Consider the following 24,435-nt stretch of genomic DNA (forward strand, 5'->3'; position numbering starts at 1 on the left):
CAACACCTTGATTTCAGGCTTCCAGCTTCCAGAACTGGGAGGGAATGAATTCCTCCTGTTTTAAGCCACTAAATTTGGTAATTTTTCATGGACAGCTCTGGGAACCTAATACAAAGAAGAGGCTGGTTTAATGGTTTTGTAAAGAGAAAACTTCTTGAGTGGCAGAGGGATACTGTTACTTCCTGTTAGCACATTTCCAATTTTCTAGACTCTTCTTTCGTGGGTCTGTCCGTTGACATGGTACTTACCTCTTCAGATGGCCAGGATGGGGGTCCCATATTCAAAATGTACAAGCATTCTGGGTGTATGAAGAAAAGAACAAAAGCGAAACCAAAACAAAGCACAATAATGCAAGAACAAAGCTGAATGTGTGGAAGGAGGTATGAAGTGGTGACCAAATGCTCTGCCCAAAGGGGCAGTTTCTCCTTAGCTCCAGGCGATAATTACTGCCACAAAGCATTGAAAAACTAGTGTTGCCCAATCTGATTTTTTAACAGAAGCTAGAAATCTGGATTTTTTTTTTGTAAATCCCCTGAATTTTTTTATTTTTAAAAAGATTTATTTATTCATGAGAAACACACAGAGAGAGGCAGAGACACAGGTGTGAGAGAAGCAGGCTTCATGCAGGGAGCCCGACATGGGACTCGATCCCGGGACTCTGAGATCACACCCTGAGTCAAAGGCAGATGCTCAATTGATGAGCCACCCAGGTGTCCCAATCCCCTGATTTTTAGATAAGGTAACTAATTCATAGTAAGAAACAAAACAAAACCTCAAAACAGCTGCCTCAGAAAAAGTGTGTGTGTGTGTGTGTGTGTGTGTGTGTGTGTGTGATTTGTGATATACCAAAGCATATCTGTAGGCCCCACTGGCCCATAGATTTCATTTTGCAAAGGGGACCCTCTGTCTTAGGATGTAGGTGGTGGGTAGGATCGTTGCATCTATTTCTTGCATCATTTGGGGCTCTTTAAAAATCTCATCTCAGGGCACCTGGTGGCTTAGTTAAGCATTTGCTTTTGGCTCAGGTCATGATCCCAGGGTCCCACGCTGGGCTCCCTGCTCAGTGGGGAGCCTGCTTCTTTCTCTCTCTCCTCTGCTCCAACCCCCTACTCATTCTCTCTCTCTCTCTCTCTCAAATAAGTAAAATCTAAAAAAAAAAAAAAAAATCTCCAGCTCCAAAATGCTAAGAAATGGAAGTCTCAGCAAAGGTCTTACAGGCCACTAATGCTTTCCCGAGTCTGCCTTGCCCAACTTAACAATACAGAGACATTTTAACGTGTTAAATATTTTATTCACATTGTTTATAAACTATATCCACCTGGAAAACACAGGAATCCAAAAATAGATTATTTTACAGTAATTCACATTTTTTAGAACAAGTTGCATTTGAAGTGAAGCTCTAAGCATGGAGGTCCTCGTCCTGTATGGTGGTTCAGTGCCTGGTCGCATGAAGCAGGAAGCTCTGCTGGAGCAGTAGTCCTCGGGGCCGGCCACCTGGTCGTGGGTCACCGATGGCTTCCCTACCCCACCCGAGAGCCACGAGAAGACGTCAGTGCAGACCTTAACCCATCAGCATTTACTGCTATCAATTCACTGTCTGTCCTTTTGCCAAGGAGATGTGTCTTAGAGCTTTAGGGTACATGCCAGGAAGACAAAGCCAAGGAGTCTTATAATGGAATCGGCCGTTACGGAGGTGTCAGGACAGGGCCAGCTCCAAGGTTTAACGTCTTGGCCACAGAATCAACAAGCTACAACCTTGTGGTGCTGACACCTTGGATCAGAAACAGCAGTGATTTGGAAATGGGGCGCAAGTCCCTGCTGACTAACTCTGCTGCCCCCCACCACCAGGAGAAGAGGGGGAGTTAACTCGGCAGGAATTAATTATGTGCCTAACTTTCAGTGTGTTGCTCTAGGATGGCCGTGGGAGTTTTGCTGAGCGGCCCACACGACGCTCTGGTTCAGAAAGTACCATTCACCTCTGCTAAATCCAATCCTGTCCCAGCTCGATGCAGCCGCTCTCTTATTTAATTGAGACACTTTTTCTAGGCATTTGACTCGCACAATTTAAAAGCTACAGTATGTTTGTCTTACCCACCTGTCACCCCCTCCTACTCTACTAGCTACCAAATAGTCACTTTTCCTTTGCGAGCTGCCACAGTTAAATAAAGGCTCAAGCTTCTGAGCCTTTCCAATGGGAGCACTGGGTGAGTCTCTAATGGCAGAGGTGGATCCTTTTGCTCAGAGTAGCACCAATAGCTCGGGCTATTGTGTTTCTGCAACTCTTGATTAGGGAAAGGATGTTTGATCGGGCTCATTCCTTCCTTCCCTTGGGTAAAAAAAAAAAAAAAAAGGAATTTCTTAAAGGGTTGCTGTCACCGTGGGAACAGACAACAACAACTCTGAATCCACATGGAAGCTAAGAGGTGGAGAAACTTTATCAGCACACTTGCAGGTTAACAACAACAGCAAAAAAAGACTTTCAAATGTCTATTGCAATCCGATGGCGTAGAAGACAAGACATCTGTAAGAGGAGCTCGGTGCTGGAGCAGATCATAGCTTGTCTTCCTGCCACCCGTGTGCATTTTTTCCAAATTTGTACACTAGCCTTCGGTCGACCCGTTCCAAAATTCCCGTTTTGTAGTAGTACCTGGGAAAGACAGCAGAAGGAGAAATGTGCGGAGGCCTGCACCCCAGGAAGACAACAGAACATAAGCATGCTCCTCGTCCGCCCAGGTGACCCGGCTGGTCTTTGGTCGGTCACCCTGGTATTTTCACACCCTGTGATCACCTTACACTGAAACCTTTCCCAGATGTCTTGAGGACTAAGCTTTGCCACACTCGGATCAGAACCGGGTTCTGCACATGTATGTGTGGGGCGGCCTGTGTTCAGAGCCCCCACCCCGGGGGGCCACTGCCAAGGATGGGGAGGACGGCGGGGCTGCTTACTGACCCTAATCCCACTTGTAACTAAGCACCGGGGTGCTGTCCCATGACCTTGCTACCACCAAGGAAAACGCTGCAAAACCGATCCAGTTCTCTGTGGCTGGCCGTTTTACAGAACTCTGCCCGAAGGCTCGGGGCATTTCGTGCTGTGAACTCACCTCAGGGCTCTGCTCAACTTTTCATACGTCATTCTGTCATTTTTCTTCCTTTGTCCCCACATCTTTGCCAGGGCTTCTGATTTCACCACCCGAAAAATACCTTGTTCCCTATCTTCCCATTCCAGGATGCCACAGTTTTCTTCGGGAGATAGAAGCAGGTCTCGCACAAATTCCCATAGATGAGAACTTTGGAGGCCTTTGGAAAAGGCAAAAAAAAAAAAAAAAAAAAAAAGAAGTTACTTAAAAAAAAAAAATTCTAAGAGCTATACAACTTCTCATTAACTCGGGACACCTGGGTGCCTTAGCGGTTGAGTGCCTGCCTGCCTTTACCCCAGGTCGTGATCCTTGGGTCCTGGGATCGAGTCCTGCATCAGGTTCCCTGCATGGAGTCTGCTTCTCCCTCTGCCTGTGTCTCTGCCTCTCTCTCTCTCTCTGTCTCTCATGAATAAATAAATAGAATCTTTAAACCCCCCCACCAAAAAAAACCCTTCTAATTAGAATTGCTGCTTTTTAATTTTTTAATTTTTTAATTTTTAAGATTTTATTTATTTATTCATGATAGTCACACACACAGAGAGAGAGAGGCAGAGACAGAGGCAGAGGGAGAAGCAGGCTCCATGTACCGGGAGCCCGACGTGGGACTCGATCCCGGGTCTCCAGGATCGCGTCCTGGGCCAAAGGCAGGCGCTAAACCGCTGAGCCACCCAGGGATCCCTACTGCTTTTTTAATGGGGTTATTTTCCCTATTATGACTCAGTGTTTTCCTTGGACCCTCACTGAGCTGTGAAATGTCTGCCTTCCATTAAAGCAATCATAAAATGCACACATAGGGACACCGAATTTACACTGACTTAGGAACACCATGGCTCACAGACTGTCCTTGCTCGGTGGAACAATGGACTAATTCTTAGGAATTAATAAAATGACGGGACGCCTGGGTGGCTCAGCGGTTGAGTGTCTGCCTTTGGCTCAGGGTGTGATCCCGGGGTCCTGGGATCGAGTCCTGCATCGGGCTCCCTTTAGGGAACCTGCTTCTCCCTCTGCCTGTGTCTCTGCCTCTCTCTCTGTGTCTCTCATGAATAAATAAGTAAAATCTTAAAAAAAAAAAAAAAAAAGAATTAACAAAATGACAGTCAAATGACCTTTCTGACAGGTTGCACTAAAATCCCATATCCATACCTGTCTGGGTGGACCAAGCCTACAGTTATGTTTTTCAGTAAAGCTGGTGGTATTTGTCTTGTTCCACTAAGAGTTGTGGTAAAGGCTGGTTCTAGGGTCCAACTCCCTGGGCTTGGGTGCGGAATTCACCTCTTCCCAGCTCTGTAATCGTAATCTCTCCAGTAATCTGTAAATGCGATCAGAAGAGTACCTACCTCACAGCAGAAGTTGGAGGATTATAATGTAATCTGTATCCAGTGACTGGCACCAAGCCTGGCAGACTTGATTCGGCCCCAGGTAGGTCTGTTTTAGGGCCAGGAAAGGCTAAGAGAACTGCCAACACATGGTGATTTCTCTCCTCTGGTCCCTGAGTACTTTTTCTTTTCTTTTTTTCTTTTTTTGGATATTTTTTTATTGGAGTTCGATTTGCCAGCATATAGTATAGCACCCAGTGCTCATCCGGTCAAGTTGGTCCCTGAGTACTCAGGAGAGAAGGACCCTCAGTAGACCAGGAGAAATAAACCCTTCACTCAGAGATTCGCCACGGTTAGAAAACTTCCTTGCCTCCTCACTTGCATTCTTAGGACACCACGTCCACGTGAAAAGAAATGGAATTTTGATTACAAATCTGCTGTCTTCTTTGGGAACAAGCGGTGCCACTCAAGCCCTCAGTGTCCAAGCTTATCAGAGTACCTCGTCTCCTGAATGGTCTCAGGGAATGGGCAACGAGAAATGGCATCTCTACACTTACTTGTTCGACTCTGACTGTGACAGTCTTGGCTTTTGATGCCACTTGTTTTCAAGCAATTAGAATCAGCATCTGCAATAGAATGATGGATAGCGGTGGGAATGGGTCGGACCTCAAATCACCCCAGGGTGAGCACTTGTGACCTGGACACCCTGCGGTCAAAGACCCCACCGCGTGAGGCGCTCTGGGGGGTAAGTTAGCGGGAGGGAGGTGTTTGCCTTCAGAGGGCATTTGTATCCAAGCACCAGGGACCTGCTGGGTGCCAGGTGCTGGGCTCCATGCAGGGAATAAGAGAGAACAAGACCTCCCCGCTCCCTGTGCACACAGAGTTTCAGGACTCCTGGGCGAGGTGCAATACGTGTCACACAAACAAGTCAGCCCTCGTGGGTGTTATGAAGGAAGCAAGATAGAGAATGAAGGGTGGGGCGGAGTGCCCACTTGAGATGGGGCAGCCGGCGGTGGGTGGGGAGGCCTGTGTGCAGGAGGCATCTACGCGGATGTGAGGAGGTGAGAGTCTCCCCAAGGGAAGCAGCACGCGTGACACCCAGCAGAGAGAGAGAGAGCCAGTGAGGCAGGCTCGCGGTGTGCCCAGGGGAGGGGAAGCCGCCTGCTGGCACAGCCCACGGGGCTGTCCTGGCAGGCCCATCGTACGGACTTGGGGTTTTATTCAAAGAGTAAAGTGAAAACAAAAACAAAAACAAAAACAAAAAAAAAAACAAAGAGTAAAGGGAAGACTTTGCAGTTTGACAAGATCCACATTTTAAGAACACTCTTCTGACGAGTGTGTGGAGAACGGCCTAGAAGGGGCACAAGGAAAAGCCATGAGACCAGAGCTTAGCGAGTAGCAGAAAGCAAGGCACTAACTCAATACGAGCCCCGTTAGGACTCGTGCTATAAGTAACAGTCTGAGACCCGTGCATTGTTTCAAAGGAGTATATGATTTAAAAAAAGAAAGAAAGAAAAAAGGCGATGCCAGATCTCACACACTCCTGCCGCTCCCCTGGCTGCCTGTGCTCCAGCCATACCAGCCTCCCCGCTCTTTCTGAAACTCCCCTGCACCTTCTACCCCAGGGCCTTTGCACTTGCCCTCCCTTTGCTGCGAGTGCTCTTTCCTTGGCCATCCACGGGTTCAGGCCCTCCTCTCAGTCTTTGCTCAAAGCCACCTTCTCAGTAGAATCACACTTGCTCACTCCTGCCCAGCATTCTAGATCCACTTCTCTTATTTATTTATTTTTTTGCCACAATATTCATCACCATTGAACATAGCATATTGTGTATTTATTTACTTAGTTCCCTCTCTGTTCCCATCAGAAGTCAGGGATTTATGTTTCCAGATGTATCCTCCCAACACCTAGCCCAGGGTCTGGCATACAGCAGGTGCTCAGGAAGTAGTATTGAGCAGCCACTGTACCAGATGCTGTTGGACACTAGCCATGCTTACTGTACAGTCCAGGAGGTACACTACGCCTTAACCCCTGGAGGGAAGAACAAGTGCGCTGTCAAGGCAGGGAATGGTGTCCCATGTACCGCACTACTGCCCAGGGCAATCCGTCTCGGTGCCCCTGGCCCCTGGCACGCCCTGGTTTACCAGCCTGCAGCAGTTCCCTGTTGTCTCCAGGATGAAGGCCACCAAGTTTGTCAGGCCTTGCACAGACTGACCTCCACTCAGCAGTCTAGCCTTTTCTTTTCTTTTTTTGTTTTTGTTTTTTGTTTGTTTTTTTTTATATAAATTTATTTTTTATTGGTGTTCAATTTGCCAACATACAGAATAACACCCAGTGCTCATCCCGTCAAGTGCCCCCCTCGGTGCCCGTCACCCAGTCACCCCCACCCCCCGCCCATCTCCCTTTCTACCACCCCTAGTTTGTTTCCCCGAGTTAGGAGTCTCTCATGTTCTGTCTCCCTCCCTGATATTTCCCACTCATTTTTTCTCCTTTCCCTTTATTCCCTTTCACTATTTCTTGTATTCCCCATATTAGACCATATGATGTTTGTCCTTCTCTGATTGACTTATTTCACTCAGCATAATACCCTCCGGTTCCATCCACGTCGAAGCAAATGGTGAGTATCTGTCGTTTCTAATGGCTGAGGAATATTCCATTGTATACATAGACCACATCTTCTTTATCCATCATCTTTCGATGGACACCAAGGCTCCTTCCACAGTTTGGCTATTGTGGACATTAGCCTTTTCTGTTGCTGTTCCCCAACGTCTTCCCTTTTCTTGGGTCAGAGAGTCCCGGTGCTGCTTGGCTTTGTCCTGGGGCCTTTGCATAGCTCCCTGCTCCCCACTTCCACGCAGCTGACCCACACTCTCCAGCCCTCTTCGGAAAGTCTTCTCTGAACTTAACCCTCTGGGTTAGATACCCTCCCTGTTGCACAGCACCTGTGTGCTCCCAAGCACCTTGGCACCAGTCCATCCACGGTAAGGACTGATCTGGTCTCTTTTCTGCTCTGCTATGGAGCACTTACTAACTGCCAAGTGCTGCTAATGTGCTTCACAGGCCCTGAATCACTGTCTGATTCAATCCCTGCAACCACCCAGTGTGGTCCTAGTGCTATTTCCATTTTGTAGAGAGAGAAGTCGAAGCCCAGACCGTTTAAGAAGAGCTTCACCCAGAGTGGTGGAGGCGAGGCTTGAGCCCGGAGCGGGCCCGTTCCGAAGCTACTGTTCAGAACTACTGCTTCATCTTGTCTTTCATAGTGGGTGTTCAAAAAACACCACGTGAATAATTATTGGCTGAGTGTGTCGAGTGTTGTGTATTGCCAGGCCCTCAGTCACACGCAGTGTTGTGGTGAACGTCTATTCCCATCTCCGTTTTACACAGAAGTACGCGGAGGCACCGCGAGGTTGGGGAGCTCACTGCAGGCCACTCGCTCATTCATTCATGAGCCCTGAGCCACGCGTGCCCGCTGACCGACGCCCCGGAGGCACTGGGCCATGTCTCTCCTCCTGGGGACTCACATCCAAGTGGATAAGAACATCTAACAAGGGCCACCCGGGGGGGCTCGGTGGTTGAGCATCTGCCTTTGGCCCAGGGTGTGATCCTGGGGACCCGGGATCGAGTCCCGCATCGGGCTCTCTGCATGAAGCCTGCTTCTCCCTCTGCCTGTGTCTCTGCTTCTCTCTCTCACTCTATGTCTATCATGAATAAATAAATAAAATCTTAAAAAAAAAAAGAGAACATCTAATGAACAAGCAAATGTGGGCGATCTTGGTGTGTGATAAACGCTGAGAATATTGAAGCGGCTGGGGCGGGGAAACAGTGGCGAAGCAGGGTGGGGAGCAGCGGTGCCCTGTTCAATTAGAGCCAGCAGAGGGGACTCCCTGACGCGGGGCCACCGGCGGGCAAGCAGTGAGCCCCGGGGGGTCTGGGGGGCTCGGTTCGGTCCCGGGCCCGGCCAGCGTGGAGCCCAGCTCCAGGCAGGCCGACCTCAGGGCCTCGGCTCTAGCAGCGACAGCGCCTGTTGTCTGGAAAGAACAATGAGATGAACACCGCCTTCGGCCTGTGGGGTCCCCCCACCCCCAGCCCCAGCCGAGCTAGCCTGGCACCACGCTGCTGTCGAAAGGTGGGCCCCGCGCCGGGCGGTAGGTACGGACCCCAGAGGGCCACCCGGGGGGCGCGGGCCGCAGAGGGGACCTGGCGTTGCTCGAAGCCGATCTTCCAAGAAGGGAGAAAGCAAGTGAAGGGGAGACACACCAGGTGGATCACGAACCCGTGAGCAGCCAGCAAGCTTGCAAGAAGGCAGAGGGAGGAGGCGACCCTTGGACCCCCCCACAAACCCCCCCGGGGTGCTGCGGATTAGGGGTCTCGGCTCGGGGTCCGAGGTCCGCAATTTGGCAGAGGGGGCCCAAGGCATCCCTGTGATCCCTGTGGCCTCTGCCCCCAGGTCCCCGCCATGGATTTGGTGCTGCCCGTGGTCCTGGGTGGGGGTGGCCCTTGCTCAGCGGGGGGTGGCCGTGGTGCCTCGGGGGGCCAGGGGACAGCCCCCCTGGACTCAGAACTGTCTTCCCCTGGGATGTGGCCCCGCGGCCGGGCTGTGCTCGAGGCTCCCCGCCGCGTGTGGCTGTGGGGTTCCCTCGGGACCGGACGCTGCTGAGGTGTGCCAATCGTCGGCCGCGGCCGGAGGGTCCCAAGGCTGCTCGTCACCCCCTGGGCCGGGTGCTGCTACGGGCCTCGCTCCCTGCGGGAGGAGGGTGCAGGGCGAGAGGTGACCCGGGCCTGCAGGCTTCGTGGTCTGGCATTTCTGCGGGGAGGGTGTGGGAAGGGGTGGCCGCAGCGTGGCCGGCATGTGTCGTGGGGTGCCCGACAGCTTCGGAGCTGGCTGGGCCTGCGCCCCTTCAGCGGGTCCTACGCGCCCGTCATCTTGTTCTCTGGCTCACTGCGGAGCTGGACCCAGACCTGGCCGAGCCGTGGGCCTTGGGGCCCAGCTGAGGGGGCAGCAGAACGAAGAGGAGGGCCCGGGGTCCGTGCACCCGCGTGTGTGTGTGTGTGTGCGTGTGGGCTCGTGCACGCAGGTGCGCACTGGCGAGGGTGGCTCCATTTTACAGATGGGGAAACTGAGTCTGGGCAGAGGACGAGGAAGCCACAGACCCAAGCCCCACGCTCTCTGCCCACCCATTTCTCCCTGCTGCCTCCTCCTGGTCCGTGACCGCCCTGGGTCATCAACTTGTCAGTCGTGGTCAAAACAGAACCATCAAGCCCGTGCGCCCACCGGCAGCCTTGGCGCACCTTGGGCCGCTCGCACCTGGTTACTTACAGTCTTTGATGGCAGCCTTGGTCTCCTCGGTGTCGGTGAAGAAGGAGTAACCTGGGAAGGAAAAATGAGTCCACAAACCGCACCATGCGGTCCTGGTTTCCCTGGCCGGAGGAGGGGGTGCCGGGGAGAAGGGGGGCAACTGTCCCCTCTGCGGGGAAGTTTAATTCAGAAAGAAGTCTGCATGGGGCACCTGGGTGGCTCAGTGGTTTGAGTGTCTGTCTTCAGCTCAGGTCGTGATCCCGGGGTCCTGGGATCGAGTTCCGCATCGGGCTCCCTGCATGGAGCCTGCTTCTCCCTCCTCCTGTGTCTCTGCCTCTCTCTCTCTCTATGTCTCTCATGAATAAATAAATACAATTTTTATATAAAAAAAAAGAACCTTGGAGGCCACCTGACTTACTGAGCCACCTGAAGCCACCTTTGAGAGATGACCATCTCCTGGTTTTCAAAGGCCTCCCAGAGAGGGCCCCGGGCCAGGCATCCCAGCAGCCTCAAGGACTTTCCAAGTGAGCCTGGGCCCTGAGTTGGGCCGCGTCACTGACCCCAGTGTGACCTTGCCAGTCGCTCAGTCTCCAGGCTCCTGTTCCTCACTGGTGACAGGTGACAAAAGTACCACCGAGCAAGTTCCCCTTGGGCTCGCAGGGTCTGCGATCTGCAATGGGGCCTCTCATCCTTTGGGGACCGGAATGCCTATGACCCGCTGATCAAAGGGGGAGATGCACGTAGGAGGCCAAGAGGAATGCAGGGCCCACTGAGAGGCCGTAGTACGGGTTTGGGAGACTGTGTCGGGGCCTCGGTTTGCTCCTCTGAAGAATGGGGTGGGCTGGGGGTGAACTGAGTTTCTGATCAAGTTCCCACGTAGCAGCACAGGCCAAGGGACACCTGTTTGCAGGCTCGGTGTCCGGTGTGGGGACTAATTTCCAGTGACTGAGGAGCCTGGAACAGGGCACATCTGTGACAGCTCACGCCCACTGATCGGTCCTGGTCTGCTGGGCGCACTCTGCCCAGAGGGCCACCCGAGAACGGAAAGGACTGGCCCGTGAGGGACCCACTCCACCCCGACCGTGGAAGCCACCCATGGCCCCTGCCCTCCCCTTTCCCTTCCAACGACCAGTGTCCCTGCGTTCCTGGGCCCCTTGGATCCCTCTGAAATACCTTCTGGGCCAGATGGCTCACTGGGCCCTACCCTGCCCCGTAGCTGTCCCCACTGCCCAGACTTACTGCCCTGTGTCCTGTCCTGCCAGAGTCCTGATCAATCCTAGGCGGTCCTAGAAGGCCTGCACTAGGCAGTGGCCAGAGCTCCAGATAGTTCCCTGTACAAATGCAGCTGCTTTGGAGAACGAAACCGAGCACTAAGAATAATGAGTCTGCGGTAACAGGTGCAAACGGTGTGTCCTGGGCACGTTGGGACACGGTAAACTCTGGTCACAGTACATGTGTTTCGATACACGACATGCAGTGAACATCCCCGCTTGAGGACCACTTCAGGGGGGATTGCAGCGTGGGCGGTTTTACTGCTCAACACGGTAACGAGCCAGAAACCGGACCCCTGGAGTTGGCTTTGTGACCCCAGGGGTCCCTTAGGATAGCAAGCATGTTTGAGGGCAGCCCTGGTGGCCCAGGGGTTTAGCGCCGCCTTCGGCCCAGGGCCTGATCCTGGAGTCCCGGGATCGAGTGCCATGTCAGGCTCCCTGCATGGGGCCTGCTTATCCCTCTGTCTGTGTCTCTGCCTCTCTCTCTCTCTCATAAATAAATCAATTCTAAAAAAAAAAAAAAAAAACACCACCAAGCGTGTTTGGCATGTTTTGCACAGACCCTGAGGGAACGGAATAGGGCCAGGAACAGGGCCTTGGGGAGGTGCCGGGTGCCAGGGAAGGGAGGCGCTCACGCGAGGGACCCCAGCACAACTTGACGGATGCGATGTTTGGAGAAGGCTGGCCACGCCAGGCTGCATCCTCTTCCAGGACGGACGACCTCCCTCTCCGGGCCCCCGGGGTCCTGAGGCGAAGCTGCTCCCTCAGAGGGTCTGGGAGCCAGAGCTCTTCCCTGAGCCGCCCTGCTGCCCTCGGACTGTCCCCTGTTCAGGGAGGGCCGCTGCTCCCGGCACGGCGCTGTCCCTGGCTGTCACAAGGCCAAGACTGTCGAACAATGGACGGCAGGCCTGTTTGTCCCTCCCTCGTCCCTGGTGGGTTGTGGCCCCCAGGGCAGAAGCTGAGAAGGGCCCCAGGACCAGCCTCCATGGCTTTCCTGCCCTCAGGACTATGAGGGGGAAGAACAACGAATCTTAGGGCTGGAATGTCCTCTGCCCCAAGCAGGAATCCCTGCCATGGCATCCCCATCCGTCAGGGGGCTAGTCGACTGCTTGATTACCTCCAGGGATGGGGAGCTTCCTACCTTTAGTACCTTCTGAACCAGTCTTCTCCCTTCCCCCCCAAAAAGGTGCTAACTTTTAGAAAAGTCTTTCTTCACATTGAACTGAGACGTGTTTCCTTTATTTTTAAAAAAACGTCCCCCCCCGGGTTATATTCATAATGACAAAAACAGCTGCCATTTACGGCATTTGGATCTTTGTGTGCTGCTCCAGGTCATGTTTCCTGGAATCCTGTCACCTGCCAAGGTGTGCGCTATTATCCCAATGTACGGACGAGGCGGTGGAGGTTGGGAGAGGGCAAGCCCTTTGCCAGAGGACCTGAGGCTCCGGAGTGTTGGAGTCCAGGTTGGAGCACAGGGCTGGCTGAACTCAAAGCCCTTGCTTTCTGCGGACTCTCCACCAATCAGCCCTGTGTGCCGTGTGACCTTTATCTGGTCTCAAAATTGAATTATATGGTCTCAAAAACCAAAAAATCAAAAAACAAAAAAAAATCCCCCAAAAACCCAAAAAGCAAAATCCAAAAAAACCCCCAGAAAACCAAAAAACCCTTCCTGCTCTGAGACCACCTGTTCCTCAGCACTGGGGCTCGGGCAGGTTGAGACGTTACATAATGCCACTGGCGCCACCTTCCGGCCGCTTGCTCCTGGGCCGTCAGGAAAGCGCTAATGCTCCTTAATCAGACTCTTCTGGAAACGGGAAGACAAAGGGTCTAGTTAATTTTCTTCTCCTTCTGCTTAATGAAAAGTCAAGCAGAAACCCCTTTTTTCCATGTCTCCTGCTGGCAGGTCTTAATTACCATCACACATTCCTTTGCTGCATCTGCCTGGTTCCTGAAGATCTTTTTAGGTTTTCTCTCCTGGTGTAAAAAAGTACTCAGCTGGCTTCCTTGCAACTCGCTCCCTTTGGCCTCCAAGCTCTAATTCTAGCAAAGGAGAACTTCCAGGGATTGTAGAGATTTGGGAGAAGGGATCTCGGTTAATAGAGAGTCCCAGTGCCTGAGGTGCGTTGGTTGGTTTGTTGCTGCGTGAGTCACACGGCGGCGGGGGAAGGACCTGGCGGGCTCATCGGGTCCCAACCCTGGGGCCCCCCCGCAGAGGCCCGGCCCCCGGACACTGACCTTGCGAGCGGATGTTCTGGAGGATGAAGTAGAGGTACTCCCCGCAGATGCCGGCCGCCTCGACGAACTCCTCCTGCGTCATGCTGCACAGCTGCAGGCCGCTGACGTTGAAGTGGCAGAAAGAGATGCAGTTGGCATCCAGCTTGTACTGGTCGCAGCAGAACTGGAGCCATTCCCAGACGTGGCGCTTGGTCCAGTACTCGGGGTGGACGGACGTCCAGTAGGAGTCACAGGCTGCGTCCGAAGAGAGAGAAGTGAGGGCCCCCGGAAGGCCTTCAGAGGTGCCCCAGAGGGAGGCCCCGGTTCTATCAGCATCCACATCCCTCGCCTGTGAGTCATAAGGGCCTCTGGCTTTGGGGTGTGTTCTCTGGGGGCCCAGGTTACCTATTCCACCATAAAAACCACAGGAGGCTGGATCTTCTAGGTGGGCCTTGGGGCCTAGGTTTGGTGCTTGGAAAGTGGGAGATTAGAGGAGAAAGGGAAGGATGGGGCCCTGCAGGGGTTCGGTTTCAGACAACAGGGTATCAAGAACACAGCCTTTGGAGCCTGCCAAGCCTGGGCTCAAACCTGAGTTTGCCTGCTTTTGACCTGGGCGGGGTCCACAGACAGTTTAGCCTCAGTTTCCTCATCTGTAAAATAGGTATTTTTGCAGGGCTGTCATGCCGTTTGGAGTTAATGGGTATAGGCTGCGGAGTGCCCCGAGAACTATCAACCAATTCAATAGTTACTAAATGCCTGTTATAGGGCCCCTGGCAGGGCTTAAGGGTTGAGCATCTGCCTTTGGCCCAGGGCATGATCCTGGGGTCCTGGGATCGAGTCCCGCATCGGGCTCCCCGCATGGAGTCTGCTTCTCCCTCTGCCTGTGTCTCTGCCTCTCTCTGTGTGTCTCTCATGAATAAATAAATAAAATCTTAAAAAAAAAATGCCTATTGTGTGCCAGGCACAGTCTGAAGCTGACTTGACTCCCTCTGCTCTCACGGACAGTTGCCAACACCAGCTACTGGTCGCTGTGCTGCCTCTCGTCATCCTGTGCCGAGGGCCTCAAACTGGTGAGACGTTGCCCAGAGGCCAGCAGAGCTTGGATTGCCACAGCGGCCTCCTCTGAGGAAGAGAGCAGTGGGAGGGGGGGTTGGTTGTGCTATTGCTGTTGTGGTTGTGATGATGCTTTGAGGGATTTCCATCCTGAGGCCCGAGCCCCTTCACGCCTTCAGAGGAGCCCCACACAAACCTGGACAGAGGTGTGGGCACCACCTTGTCTGGGAGGCTGGGAAGTGGCCAAGCCCGGCTTGGAACAGAGACTGGGTGCTCCACAGCTCTGTCCCCAGGGCCAGGAGAAACAGAAAGGGTGGCAGATGAAGGGTTTGGTGAGGCACTGGGTTAGGCTCTTTGACACAAGCCTCATGGCTGCCATGTGTTCACTCATTCACTCATTCATTCATTCATTCATTCAATAAATGAGCCTCAGTTTCCTCATTGGCAAAATGGAGATAACGATAGTACCTCTGTCACAGAGTCGTTCTGTGGGCTGAGCGAGCTACTACCTACAAAAGTACTTAGAACCTGGAAGATTCTGACGCTATTATTAAGGTTCTCATTGAACACCTGTTAGGTGTGAAGCAACAAAGCGTGTGCTAAGGATCCCTGGTAAGAGGTTTGGTCCTTGTCCCCTAGAAGGTAACGGATTATGAACCTAAGGGGCACAGGCGACTTGCCCCAAGTCCCACGGCCAGCGTGTGGCAGAGCTGGCATCTAAGCCCTAGTCGGAGCTTGAGAGCCATCGCTCTTCTCGTTCCGTCCTACTGATCCTCAGAGCATCAGCACAGAGAAGAGCAGAAACACGGAGAGAGAGGCAGAGGCAGGCGGAGAGCGAGACGGAGTGAAAAGGCCTGAGGAGGACGGCAGAGGGTAGAGCGTGGCTCGGGCCGCGTGGACGACAGAAGGGGCCACACGTGAGTTAGACTCCGCAGCACACGTCACCGAGGCTGTTCTGATTCCCCGTGAGCGTCGCACCTGGTGCCACTGTCCCCCGTGAATCTGTGGGGCTTCGGGTCCTAGGCAGGTGACACGTCCTCCGCCCTGTCAGGGGTATGGCTCCCTTGGTTGCTCCTCAGGCAGGCACTTCCTGTGTGTCCGCTTCTCGGGTTCCTCAAATCCTCCCAGATAGGCATGATTTCACAGAGGGGGAAATGGAGGCTCCCCCTAACACCCAGAGCCCTCCAGGAATCTTGCTCCACCATGGAGAGGATTGAGGGGTGATCAATGTAAACAATGGATTTGTTTGAATTTATTTTAAATTTGTAGTCAGAATTTTATATGCATGTGGATAGAGGGGCGGTCCTCGGCCAGGATGGTTGAGGTCAATGTCGTCGCCTCTACCTGGTGCGTGAGAACAAGGGGCCTGCCTCTCTTTTCACTTGCTGGTCGCTGGCCCACTAGCCCGTGGGGGACCCCGTTGTGGCCAATAGGGTCTCCTGAGAAAATAGGACGGCCAGTCTCCCGTCTGGTCTGGGCTCTCCTCTATTGATTTCTGGCTTGAGTAAACCTAGGGGGCCTTTGACATTCCTGGTGTTCTGATGAGGGATGTTTATGAGCCTTGAAATTCTTCCGCCCTTGGTCCTGAGCTGAGCCCCCAACAGAGATGGCTATCGGCGCGCGGCAGTTGGACGACATAGTTTATTTCTTTTCATGGAAAGGTTTCGCCAAGTCTCCATTCCCTCCTCTCTCCACTTCCACCCCCTTGTTATTTTCTTTGGCACGTGAAGAGGGCCGTGTTGTTTCTGGAAGCCAAAGGGCCTAGAGGATTCGGAGAAACGCCCGGGTGGGGGTGGGCACTGACATGAGGAGGTGTTGCTGGCAGGCTCCCTTCCCCTCAGCTCTTTCCTTTGAAGCTCACCCACAGAGCAGGCTTTGTGTGCGGCTCCCTCTGGAGGGAAGCCAGAGCCAGAGCCAAGCATGGCGGGCTCTCCTCACCAGGAAAGGCCTTCCCACAGCCCTGGGAGCTGAGAGGAGTATGGCTATTCTCGGGACATGGAGGCCAAAGAGGGCCAGCATCATGGGGTGCTTTCTGGCTGCGGGTGTGTTTCTATGGTCCTATCCTCACTAGAAGGGCGCAGAGGTGAGGCTGACAGAGGTGAGGAAGGCTGGCTTCATCTGGCCCCTCCTCTTCCTTCCCCTGTTGCTCCCTCAGGATTGCTCCTGGCCCAGAACGAAGTCTCCATCTACCTTCTCCTAACTCATTCCCACTCATCCTTAAGACCACAGCTCACTCCTCCATCTCAGGGAGACTTCCCTGCACAGCCCCCTCAGGTGTCCTTCTCAGAAAGACTCACGCCTCACCCTCCTCCCCAAACCTTGAACTCCACATGGCTGGCCAGCTCGGCTTTGCTCACCCCGAGTGGTGGGCCTGGCCTAGCCCACTGTGGGTGCTCAGTGAGTATAACCGACTGGCCAAATGACCAAGGCTTATTATCCTCACTTTATAGGTGAAGAAAAGGAGGTTCTGGGAGATTACATGACTCTACTAAGGCCACATGGCTGGTCAGTAAGGGAGTTAGATCCACATCAACTTTTTCATCTTTAAATGTGAGAATTTTGTGTCACGTCGTGCCTTACTGTTCTTGGTTGAGGAGGACCATGTTGGACACACCTCTCCAATATTGACTGAAAAAGATTTGGGTGGAGGCATATACACACAGACTCACAGATATATATATTTTCTAACCTAAATTTATATCTATTAAATTAATTAATATTCATATTAATATAATTTATATTAATGTAATAATATAATATATTATTAATTAATTAATGAATAATATATCAAATTAATATAATTATATATAATATATATTAGATATTAGGTTAGAATTTAGGTTAGAAAATTTTAAAAATCAGAAGGATGAGAAACCAATGATGACATTTGTAACCTCTATGAATGACACGACGGAGGCCTTGCTACTTGGAAGAGGTGAACTCAGGGCAAATAAAAGAAAGTGTAATGTACCCACAGAACATGTTATCTTTAACATGTTGATTGTATTGCCTGGAAATACAAAATGTTTTTCCCAGTGCATCTAGCACTTGTGAAATAATCAAAACTCTTGGGAGAAGCTGAGCATTAAGGCCCTTCTGCCTATGTATCTGGGTTGGGGGACAAACCCCATGCCCTGCCCGGTAGGCTGCATCTAAATGTTAACAGGCCACTATTAAGCAACAGTCTCAGCCAGCTCCTTTGAAGTTGAAAGTAGGTCGGGACATTTGTTGAAGGGCCAGCTACAGTGGGAAGAAGAGTTGATCAGCTATTCTGGGGGTATTTCCCACAAGTGATGCTATAACGGGACGTGTTTCAAGTCAGAGGGAGGACTTAAGCTTGTAGAGCTTGGCTGGCACACTCAGATGCCCCTACGGTCAGCAGGGAGTGTCCATGGAAGGTGCTCAGAACACAGGCAGGCATGTAGCAAGTGCTCATTAAATACCATCCATTTATATGTATTAATATTGGGGTTACCATACAACTACTTTACATTTTCTCAAATACTTCTGATATGTTGTGCGTGTATGTGTGTGTGCACGCGTGGTATTCCTTTCCAGAGATTTGGGTTATTTTCTTTTTGAAAACTGAGGAAGTTATATTATAAACCAAGCTACTTTGTCCTTGATGTGCCCGCATGAGTTAGGTGGTCCATGCTGTTCAAAATGTGGGGACCCTGGCGAGTCTGTGTGATTTTACAAAATGCTTGATGTTCAAGACACACACAAGACCCATGCTTCTGACACTGGGGTGGAGGGGCAGGGGCTAAATCCCCCCCACCAGAGTGAACAGAAGGTACCAAGGGTAACTGAACCCACGTGATTAATGCCTGTGCATCTCCGGTGGAAATGCCAGCGAGTGGGTCCATTAATCCATGACATTCCATTCATCACAGACATCTGCTGTCTTCTCAATCTCATGCAAAGAGCTCTTAAAAAAAAATTCTAGGTGAGTCCAATTCATTTCAAATGCATTGCTGCCCCTAAGCCCTTCTTACATGGAAATTCTGGAGTCAAGACTGTTCAAAGCAAAGATTTGAGGGGGGGATATTTTGACTTTTCTAATCAAGACAAAATAGACATGCAGCAGAATGCAAAATCTGGAGACTGTGAAAGTGTGAGCTTAGTGCTTTGAGTTATGTCCCCAGACCCTTTGCAGGAGCACTTGACTTAAATTCCTGTGCTGATCGGGGAACCTCGATGAGAAACTGTGTGAAGCTAAATGAACCCACCAGCTACCAGAATTCAATCAGATTCCTGTTCCCACCCTCCATTCTACGATTCCATCGACTGACGTGAATTGGAGAGGACCTGCAGGAAGGGACTGGAAGGGACTTGAGGATCGTGGAGTTAACTGAGTGTGGGCTATGGAATGGACCTTCCTGATTTGCAGTGCTGCCTGGCTCTTCAACATCTTAGCTGTGCAATCCTAACAGGGTTTCCTAACCTCTCTGGACCTCAGTTTCCTCCTGTAAGACAAGAATAATAGCAGTGCCTACCTCGTAGGAAGTTTGCTGTGAGAAGGAAAAGCAATGGTACCTGTAAAGGGCTTAGCCCAGCTATCTGGGCGACAGTAAGCCTTCAATAGAAGTCACCTGTAATTCGTTACTATTTCGGGACGGCGTTTGTTCTCAGGGAAATGAGGCCTTCCCCACCGGAGCCCCGGTCTAGCTGAGGGACAAGCAGAACAAAGCCAGCCCAGGGCTCGGCGTGGGGAGGCAGACAGTCTGGGTCAGAGGAGGCCTGAGTTAGACAGCCTGGACCGTAATTAGTGTGATTTATTAGCATAGGGAGTTGGGAAAGTTTTTTGCCTGGGGCCGCACTGAAGAGAGCCTGTGAGTGGCCTCGGTAGCACCGGGCACCATCAATTGTGGCTTTGTCACCGAAAGGAAGGACTTTATTGCGGGGGGGGCGGGGGGGGGATGCCTGAAATGAAAAATTGTTTCCAGGCTTCCACCCAGAGATGGTCGAGCTCCATCCAACAGCCCTTCTTGGCATTCCTTCCAAGCCTGTGGAATGATTTAGCCCATGAGATGGTGGTGGAATGGGAGGGAAGCCCAGACCAGCGTAAGGAACTGGATGGAGAAAAGACTGGAAGGGCTGGTGGGTACAGCAAAGAGTGATGGCCTGAGGCGTGTGGGGTTGGGAAGGCGCTGGGAGCACCAGGCCCTGTGTGGTCCTGAGGCCACAGCTGCCCAGAAGGCTCAGGCATGTGTGGGGTGGGCTGGCAGTAGTGAGCAGTGAGGTCTCTCCCTGGGGGTGAGCCCGCTGCCACGGGCTCACCTCACACTTTTCAAGGACTTTCTTTCTTTTATCTGGTTTTGATTTAGAAATTCTTCGACTCTCTCACGTGTGCTCCAGATTTCTATACCCAGCACACAAATCTTGCTCAGAAAAGCCCACGTGGGACTCAAATGCCTCTCTCCCTAATCTTCTGGATGTTGATACCCCAAAGGTGTTGCACTTTTTCAAATAAACTGCTTTCTTTGAATTTCCCATGGTGCAGCAGTAGCTGATGTCTTGGCAGAGTGCCTGGGATGGAGTGGATGCTGCACGCTGTGCTCATGTCATCCCCCATGCAGTGCCACTAGGTCCTGTGGGTAAGTGGCAGAGCCAGGAGTAGGTCCTATGGGGGTATTTTAGCTGCTGCAGCCATGCCCTAGTGACCACTGCACTGTACTGTCTTCAAGATGCAAGAGACTTGCGTGAGGATGAGGATGGAGAGGTCCCCAGGTCCCAGGTCCCCAGGTTCCTTTATGGGACCTCTCAGGAACCCCTAGAACTGCCCCGAGCTAGCCGCCTCTGCCACAGACATTTTACAAACCAGAATCCAAAGCAAAGGGGGCACCACAGGTTGGCATGGTCACCTTGGCCAACGGGGGAGGGATGTGTGGGCATGTGGAGGTTCAGGGTGGAGTGCCAGAAACGAGGTGTGAGGCCGGGATACTCCATGACTTGTCAGAACTTGAGTCGAGGAATATAATCTTCACAAAGTATCGTACGCTTGTAAACTATAGGCGGCCTGCCCTGCACACCTTGGTAAAAGTTGCCAGGATTTGCAATTCTTTGTTTTAGGAGAGCAGAAGGGAACCCCAGGGTGAGTTAATGAAATTCTGGAGTATTTTGCGGCCTGTGGCCGTCCACTCCCCGGCCTGCGGTGCGGCCACGCAGAAGTCCTGCTCAAAGGGCAGGTCAGATCCGTTGTGGGTAGTGCGTGGTGGGCACAGATTCAGCGGCTGTCCGCTAAAGGTGTTTGAAAAGGTTGTGAAAACAGCTAGTTCTCCTGACTACGTGGATATTTCTCCCTGCCATGTTGGACATGTCGTTTGTCTAGTGGGCACAGCATTTCTTTCAACCCCTCCTTTCCCCTTGGTGTCAAAGTAGCTGAGCTGTCCAGCTCTGAAATGGAAAGGAGGAGACGGGGACCTTTGTGGCTTTTGTTCGATATGAAAAATGAAAAGAGGAGAGAGTGTGAGCTGTTTTTCCACTAACTGGGAGTCACGAGGTGTTCCTGGCAACGGTGAGCGCCTACTAAGTGCCTGGCATTTGGCGAACACTTTGTGTGTGGAATATCAGTCCTCCCAACCCTAGGAGGCAAATACTGTTCCCGTTGGGAAAGTGTATGTCAGAGGGACTAGGAAAAGCCTGCCAAGGTCACGGTGCCAGTGGTTCAGTGGCAACGCCAGCCCTGGAACCCACACTGGGACAGGAGGCTCCCATGGGGACAGCTGTGGCTTCAAGATGGGATCTGCTCTGTGGGGCGGAGGAGATGTCTCACTGGCCACAGAGCCTGGCGGTCACCCGTGGCATCCCTCTCAGAGGGGACTGTGCAGACACAGATGGAAGGATCACCTCTCAGAGAGAAAATACACGGGCACTTCCCTCACCGGCGGGGCTCCGAGGAGAGCCGGGGCCCACAGGGCCCACCCAGTGCCCAGGCAGCTCTCAACCACCTTTTCACGCCCAACTTCTGACCTCCTGAGGAGGTCAGAGCTCCTCAGCAACTGGGAACCCAGAGAGCCAAGTGGCAAGTCAAAAGCCAGGCTCCTCCTCCCTTAGGGAGTGCTCCTTCTGCAGGATACTTTTTTTTCATCGGCCTCATGCCTTAGTGGGACTTTGTATTCTCTCAGTGGATGGTGGGAGAAGAAGGCTTTATCTGTGATGCAGGAATCAGAGAAGCTTCTGGAAAGCATCCTAGCAATGACGGGGCCCAGCCTCTCCTTACACTGGTGGAAATGTAGAGGCCGCGGGCAGGAGAAAGCTGTGTCAGATATCAGCCCCTATAGGTGATGGCTTCTGTTAACCCTTCGTTGTTTTTTTTTTTTTAATTGTGGTAAAACAGACGTCAATTTTGCCATTTAATCCTTTTTAAGTATACAGTTGAGTGGCATTAAGTTCATTCACATTATTGCGCAACCATCACCTCTGTCCGTCTCCGGGACTTTTGCACATTCCCAGGCTGAAATTAGTCCTTGTCCTGTGCCTGACTGTGTCCCCAACGCTTCCCTCATATTAACAAACCACCCCTGTAACCATTCTATCAGGTAGGCATTACTGCTATCTCCATTTTACAGATGAGAAAATTAAGGCACGAGAAGTTACGATGGCACAGTTACTAAATATCAAAGTCAGACTTTGCATTTAGGATGGCTGGCTCCAAAGTCTGAGCTCTCCATGACTACAGGAGCTGCTCCAATGCCTGAAATGCTCCCCTGGGGCAGGCAGGCCATCCCTTTCCTGCCATCACACCAACTGCCCCCTGGCAGTGTAGGCAGGAAGAGGCAACTTCCAGGATGGCAGGTCTGGGTCACACATGCATGGAGAAAAGACCTTTGCTCTGGGCCCTGCCATCATGGGACATATGGGCAAAGAGTGAGGATGCAAGAGCCTTCATTTTCCTCCTTCAAACTGAGCCTCAACCAAATATAGAGGGGCAGAGATAGAGGTCATCCTTCATCGTCTTTCTGGGAATCAAAGTATTTCTTAGGCCTAAAGGAGAAATGGAGTATGTTTCTGGCTGACTCAGGACCCTGTGGATAGGGTGAGAGAAGTCATGGTGGGTGCGTGTAGGCATGTGTTGGTGGCGGGAGCAGGTGCAGGACTGGATATGGAGGTGAGCTGAGCAGCCCTGGCTTCCCGCCTAGAGGCAGGGGCTTCCTTCTGGTGGGGGACACTTTGCAACATCCTCAGAGGCTTGGCCTCTCCTGGACCCACCTGCCCCCTGCCCGTGAGTGTGGACCATGCCAATCTGGGATGCATGGGGTTAAGGGCCCGTGAGGACTGACAGCTTGATTAGGACTTGCATCACCAGCCTCGGGTGGGGAGTGCACCTGCTGCGCTAGCAGTCTGCCAGGCTTGCCGTGATGTGCAGTCGCCGGAGCACCTGGGGACACAGGCCCTCAGAGAGATTCTGGGACAATTTCTCCTTTGGCATGGGATTTGCACAAGGCCCCACACTTCCTTTTTTAGGTGGAGAAGGCCGGCCTAGAGAGGAGGAAGGGAGGGAGGCCTGGTGGACAGTGCAGGGACTCGTGTTTCCTGAGCACTTGCTTTGGGCCAAGCTATATATTTTTCACAGTTTGGCTCCCTTAATCCTCACAGTGATTCTCATCATCCCTGCTTTAGGGATAAGGAGATAGAAACTCAGAGAAAAACAGTCATATTAACCAACACCAATAACCACAATATAACCTCATTTATAAGATGACCATGTAGGATAGTTAGGAGTACCGATGCTCACGTCAAGTTGCATGAAACTTAACTAACCATGAGACCCTGGAAAAGTCACTTAACCTCTCTGCGCCTCAGTTTCTTCATCCATAAAGTGGAAATAATAATTGTCCATTTCTCATAGGGCTTCTGTAAGGATGGGATGGGTGCTTGACACAGAGCCTGAACCACAGCTAGCATTCAGCAAATGTTAGCTAAAATCACAATGGCCAAGCAATCATGGCATACTAGGTTCTGGGCTAAGGTTTCTTTCCACTACCTTGCTTAAATATAATAACTCCCAGAGATCGGTATTATCATCTGTTAGCAAAACGAGGCTTGAAGACGTTAGTGGAGTCCCCCAAGGCCACAGGGCTGGGAGGAGGTCGGGGTGAGGATTCTGGGGCTTTAGCCCCTGCAGAAGCTGCCTTTCTGCTGCCCAGGCCTCCTCTCATCCTCTGCCCTGAACACCAGTGAGAGTTGGCATTTTCAGGCCCCCAGAGTGGCCTTGCTGCCTCCTGAGGCCCGAGCCACCTCCTGCTCCAGCTCTTCCCAGCTCAGATGGGTTAGTCTGGATGTACGCACCTGTCTGATGCTCAAATGCAGGGTAATACTCTTCATTGCTGAACAGATCAGTCCACGACATCAGGGGGTCACAGAAGGACGTGTTGGGCAGGAAGGTACTGTGTGTCACTGAGTCCAACATCACCCTACAATAGCAGGAGAGGACTGTGAGGAGGTAGATAAGGGCCACACCTCAGGAGCCCCCAGGGGGGCACGCTTGGCTTTTAATAGCAATCATGAAGCTTCCTAGAAGCCAGGCACCCCTCTAAGTGCTTGACACAATGACGTTATTCAATCCTTGCCACATCCCATAAGGTATGTACATCTGTCCCTGTTTTATATACAAGAAAACCTAGACCGTGCGGTTGAGACAGTTGCCCACGCAACACGGCCAGTAAGTGGCAAAGCTCAGGGTTTGACATGGAGGCTCTTACAATGCAATACTGTCTCCTTCTTTCCTTTTCTACTGGTTCACATCTGACCCCTGAACTCTGGCTTATAACGTTTAACCACATGCTTCTGAGGGCTGGGCAATACACCCCAAACCCTTACCCACAATTCTGAAGTCCAAAAGCTCTGAAATCTGTGTGTGTATTTGCAAACTTATTCCCCAGCAAAAATAAAATGAAACAGAAACCAGTCCTAAATCAATGTGAAATACATTTATATAGTTACCTATATATTCCATAGATCTATATACAGGCATGTAAACCATATGCTAAACATATACACACACATATATGTGTATGAACAACATTTTATACAAATATACATTACAATATGCTATAGTTTTATTTATTCTACTTGATGAATATTCATATAATACATACAATACATATGATTCCTATGATTCCGAAAAGGAATACCTTGAGAAGAGTAT

General features: G+C 51.7%; 1 protein-coding gene across 2 annotated transcripts in view; it reads right to left on the reverse strand.

Moving 5' to 3' along the window:
* Positions 1-1,269: 1,269 nt before the first annotated feature.
* The window catches only part of ELF5 (E74 like ETS transcription factor 5), a 40,716-nt gene continuing 17,550 nt past the window's right edge, over positions 1,270-24,435 (reverse strand). For both annotated transcript variants that reach the window (XM_072759104.1, XM_026012948.2), the window contains exons 2-7: positions 23,577-23,701; positions 13,254-13,487; positions 9,769-9,819; positions 5,011-5,079; positions 3,102-3,297; positions 1,270-2,647 (exon numbers count right to left, since the gene is read on the reverse strand). In XM_072759104.1, coding sequence (XP_072615205.1) covers positions 2,551-2,647; positions 3,102-3,297; positions 5,011-5,079; positions 9,769-9,819; positions 13,254-13,487; positions 23,577-23,701 — 772 coding nt within the window. In that variant the 3' untranslated portion in view covers positions 1,270-2,550. The remainder of the gene's footprint in view (positions 2,648-3,101; positions 3,298-5,010; positions 5,080-9,768; positions 9,820-13,253; positions 13,488-23,576; positions 23,702-24,435) is intronic.

The sequence above is a fragment of the Vulpes vulpes genome, chromosome 5, assembly GCF_048418805.1.
Source record: "Vulpes vulpes isolate BD-2025 chromosome 5, VulVul3, whole genome shotgun sequence".
NCBI lineage: Eukaryota > Metazoa > Chordata > Mammalia > Carnivora > Canidae > Vulpes > Vulpes vulpes.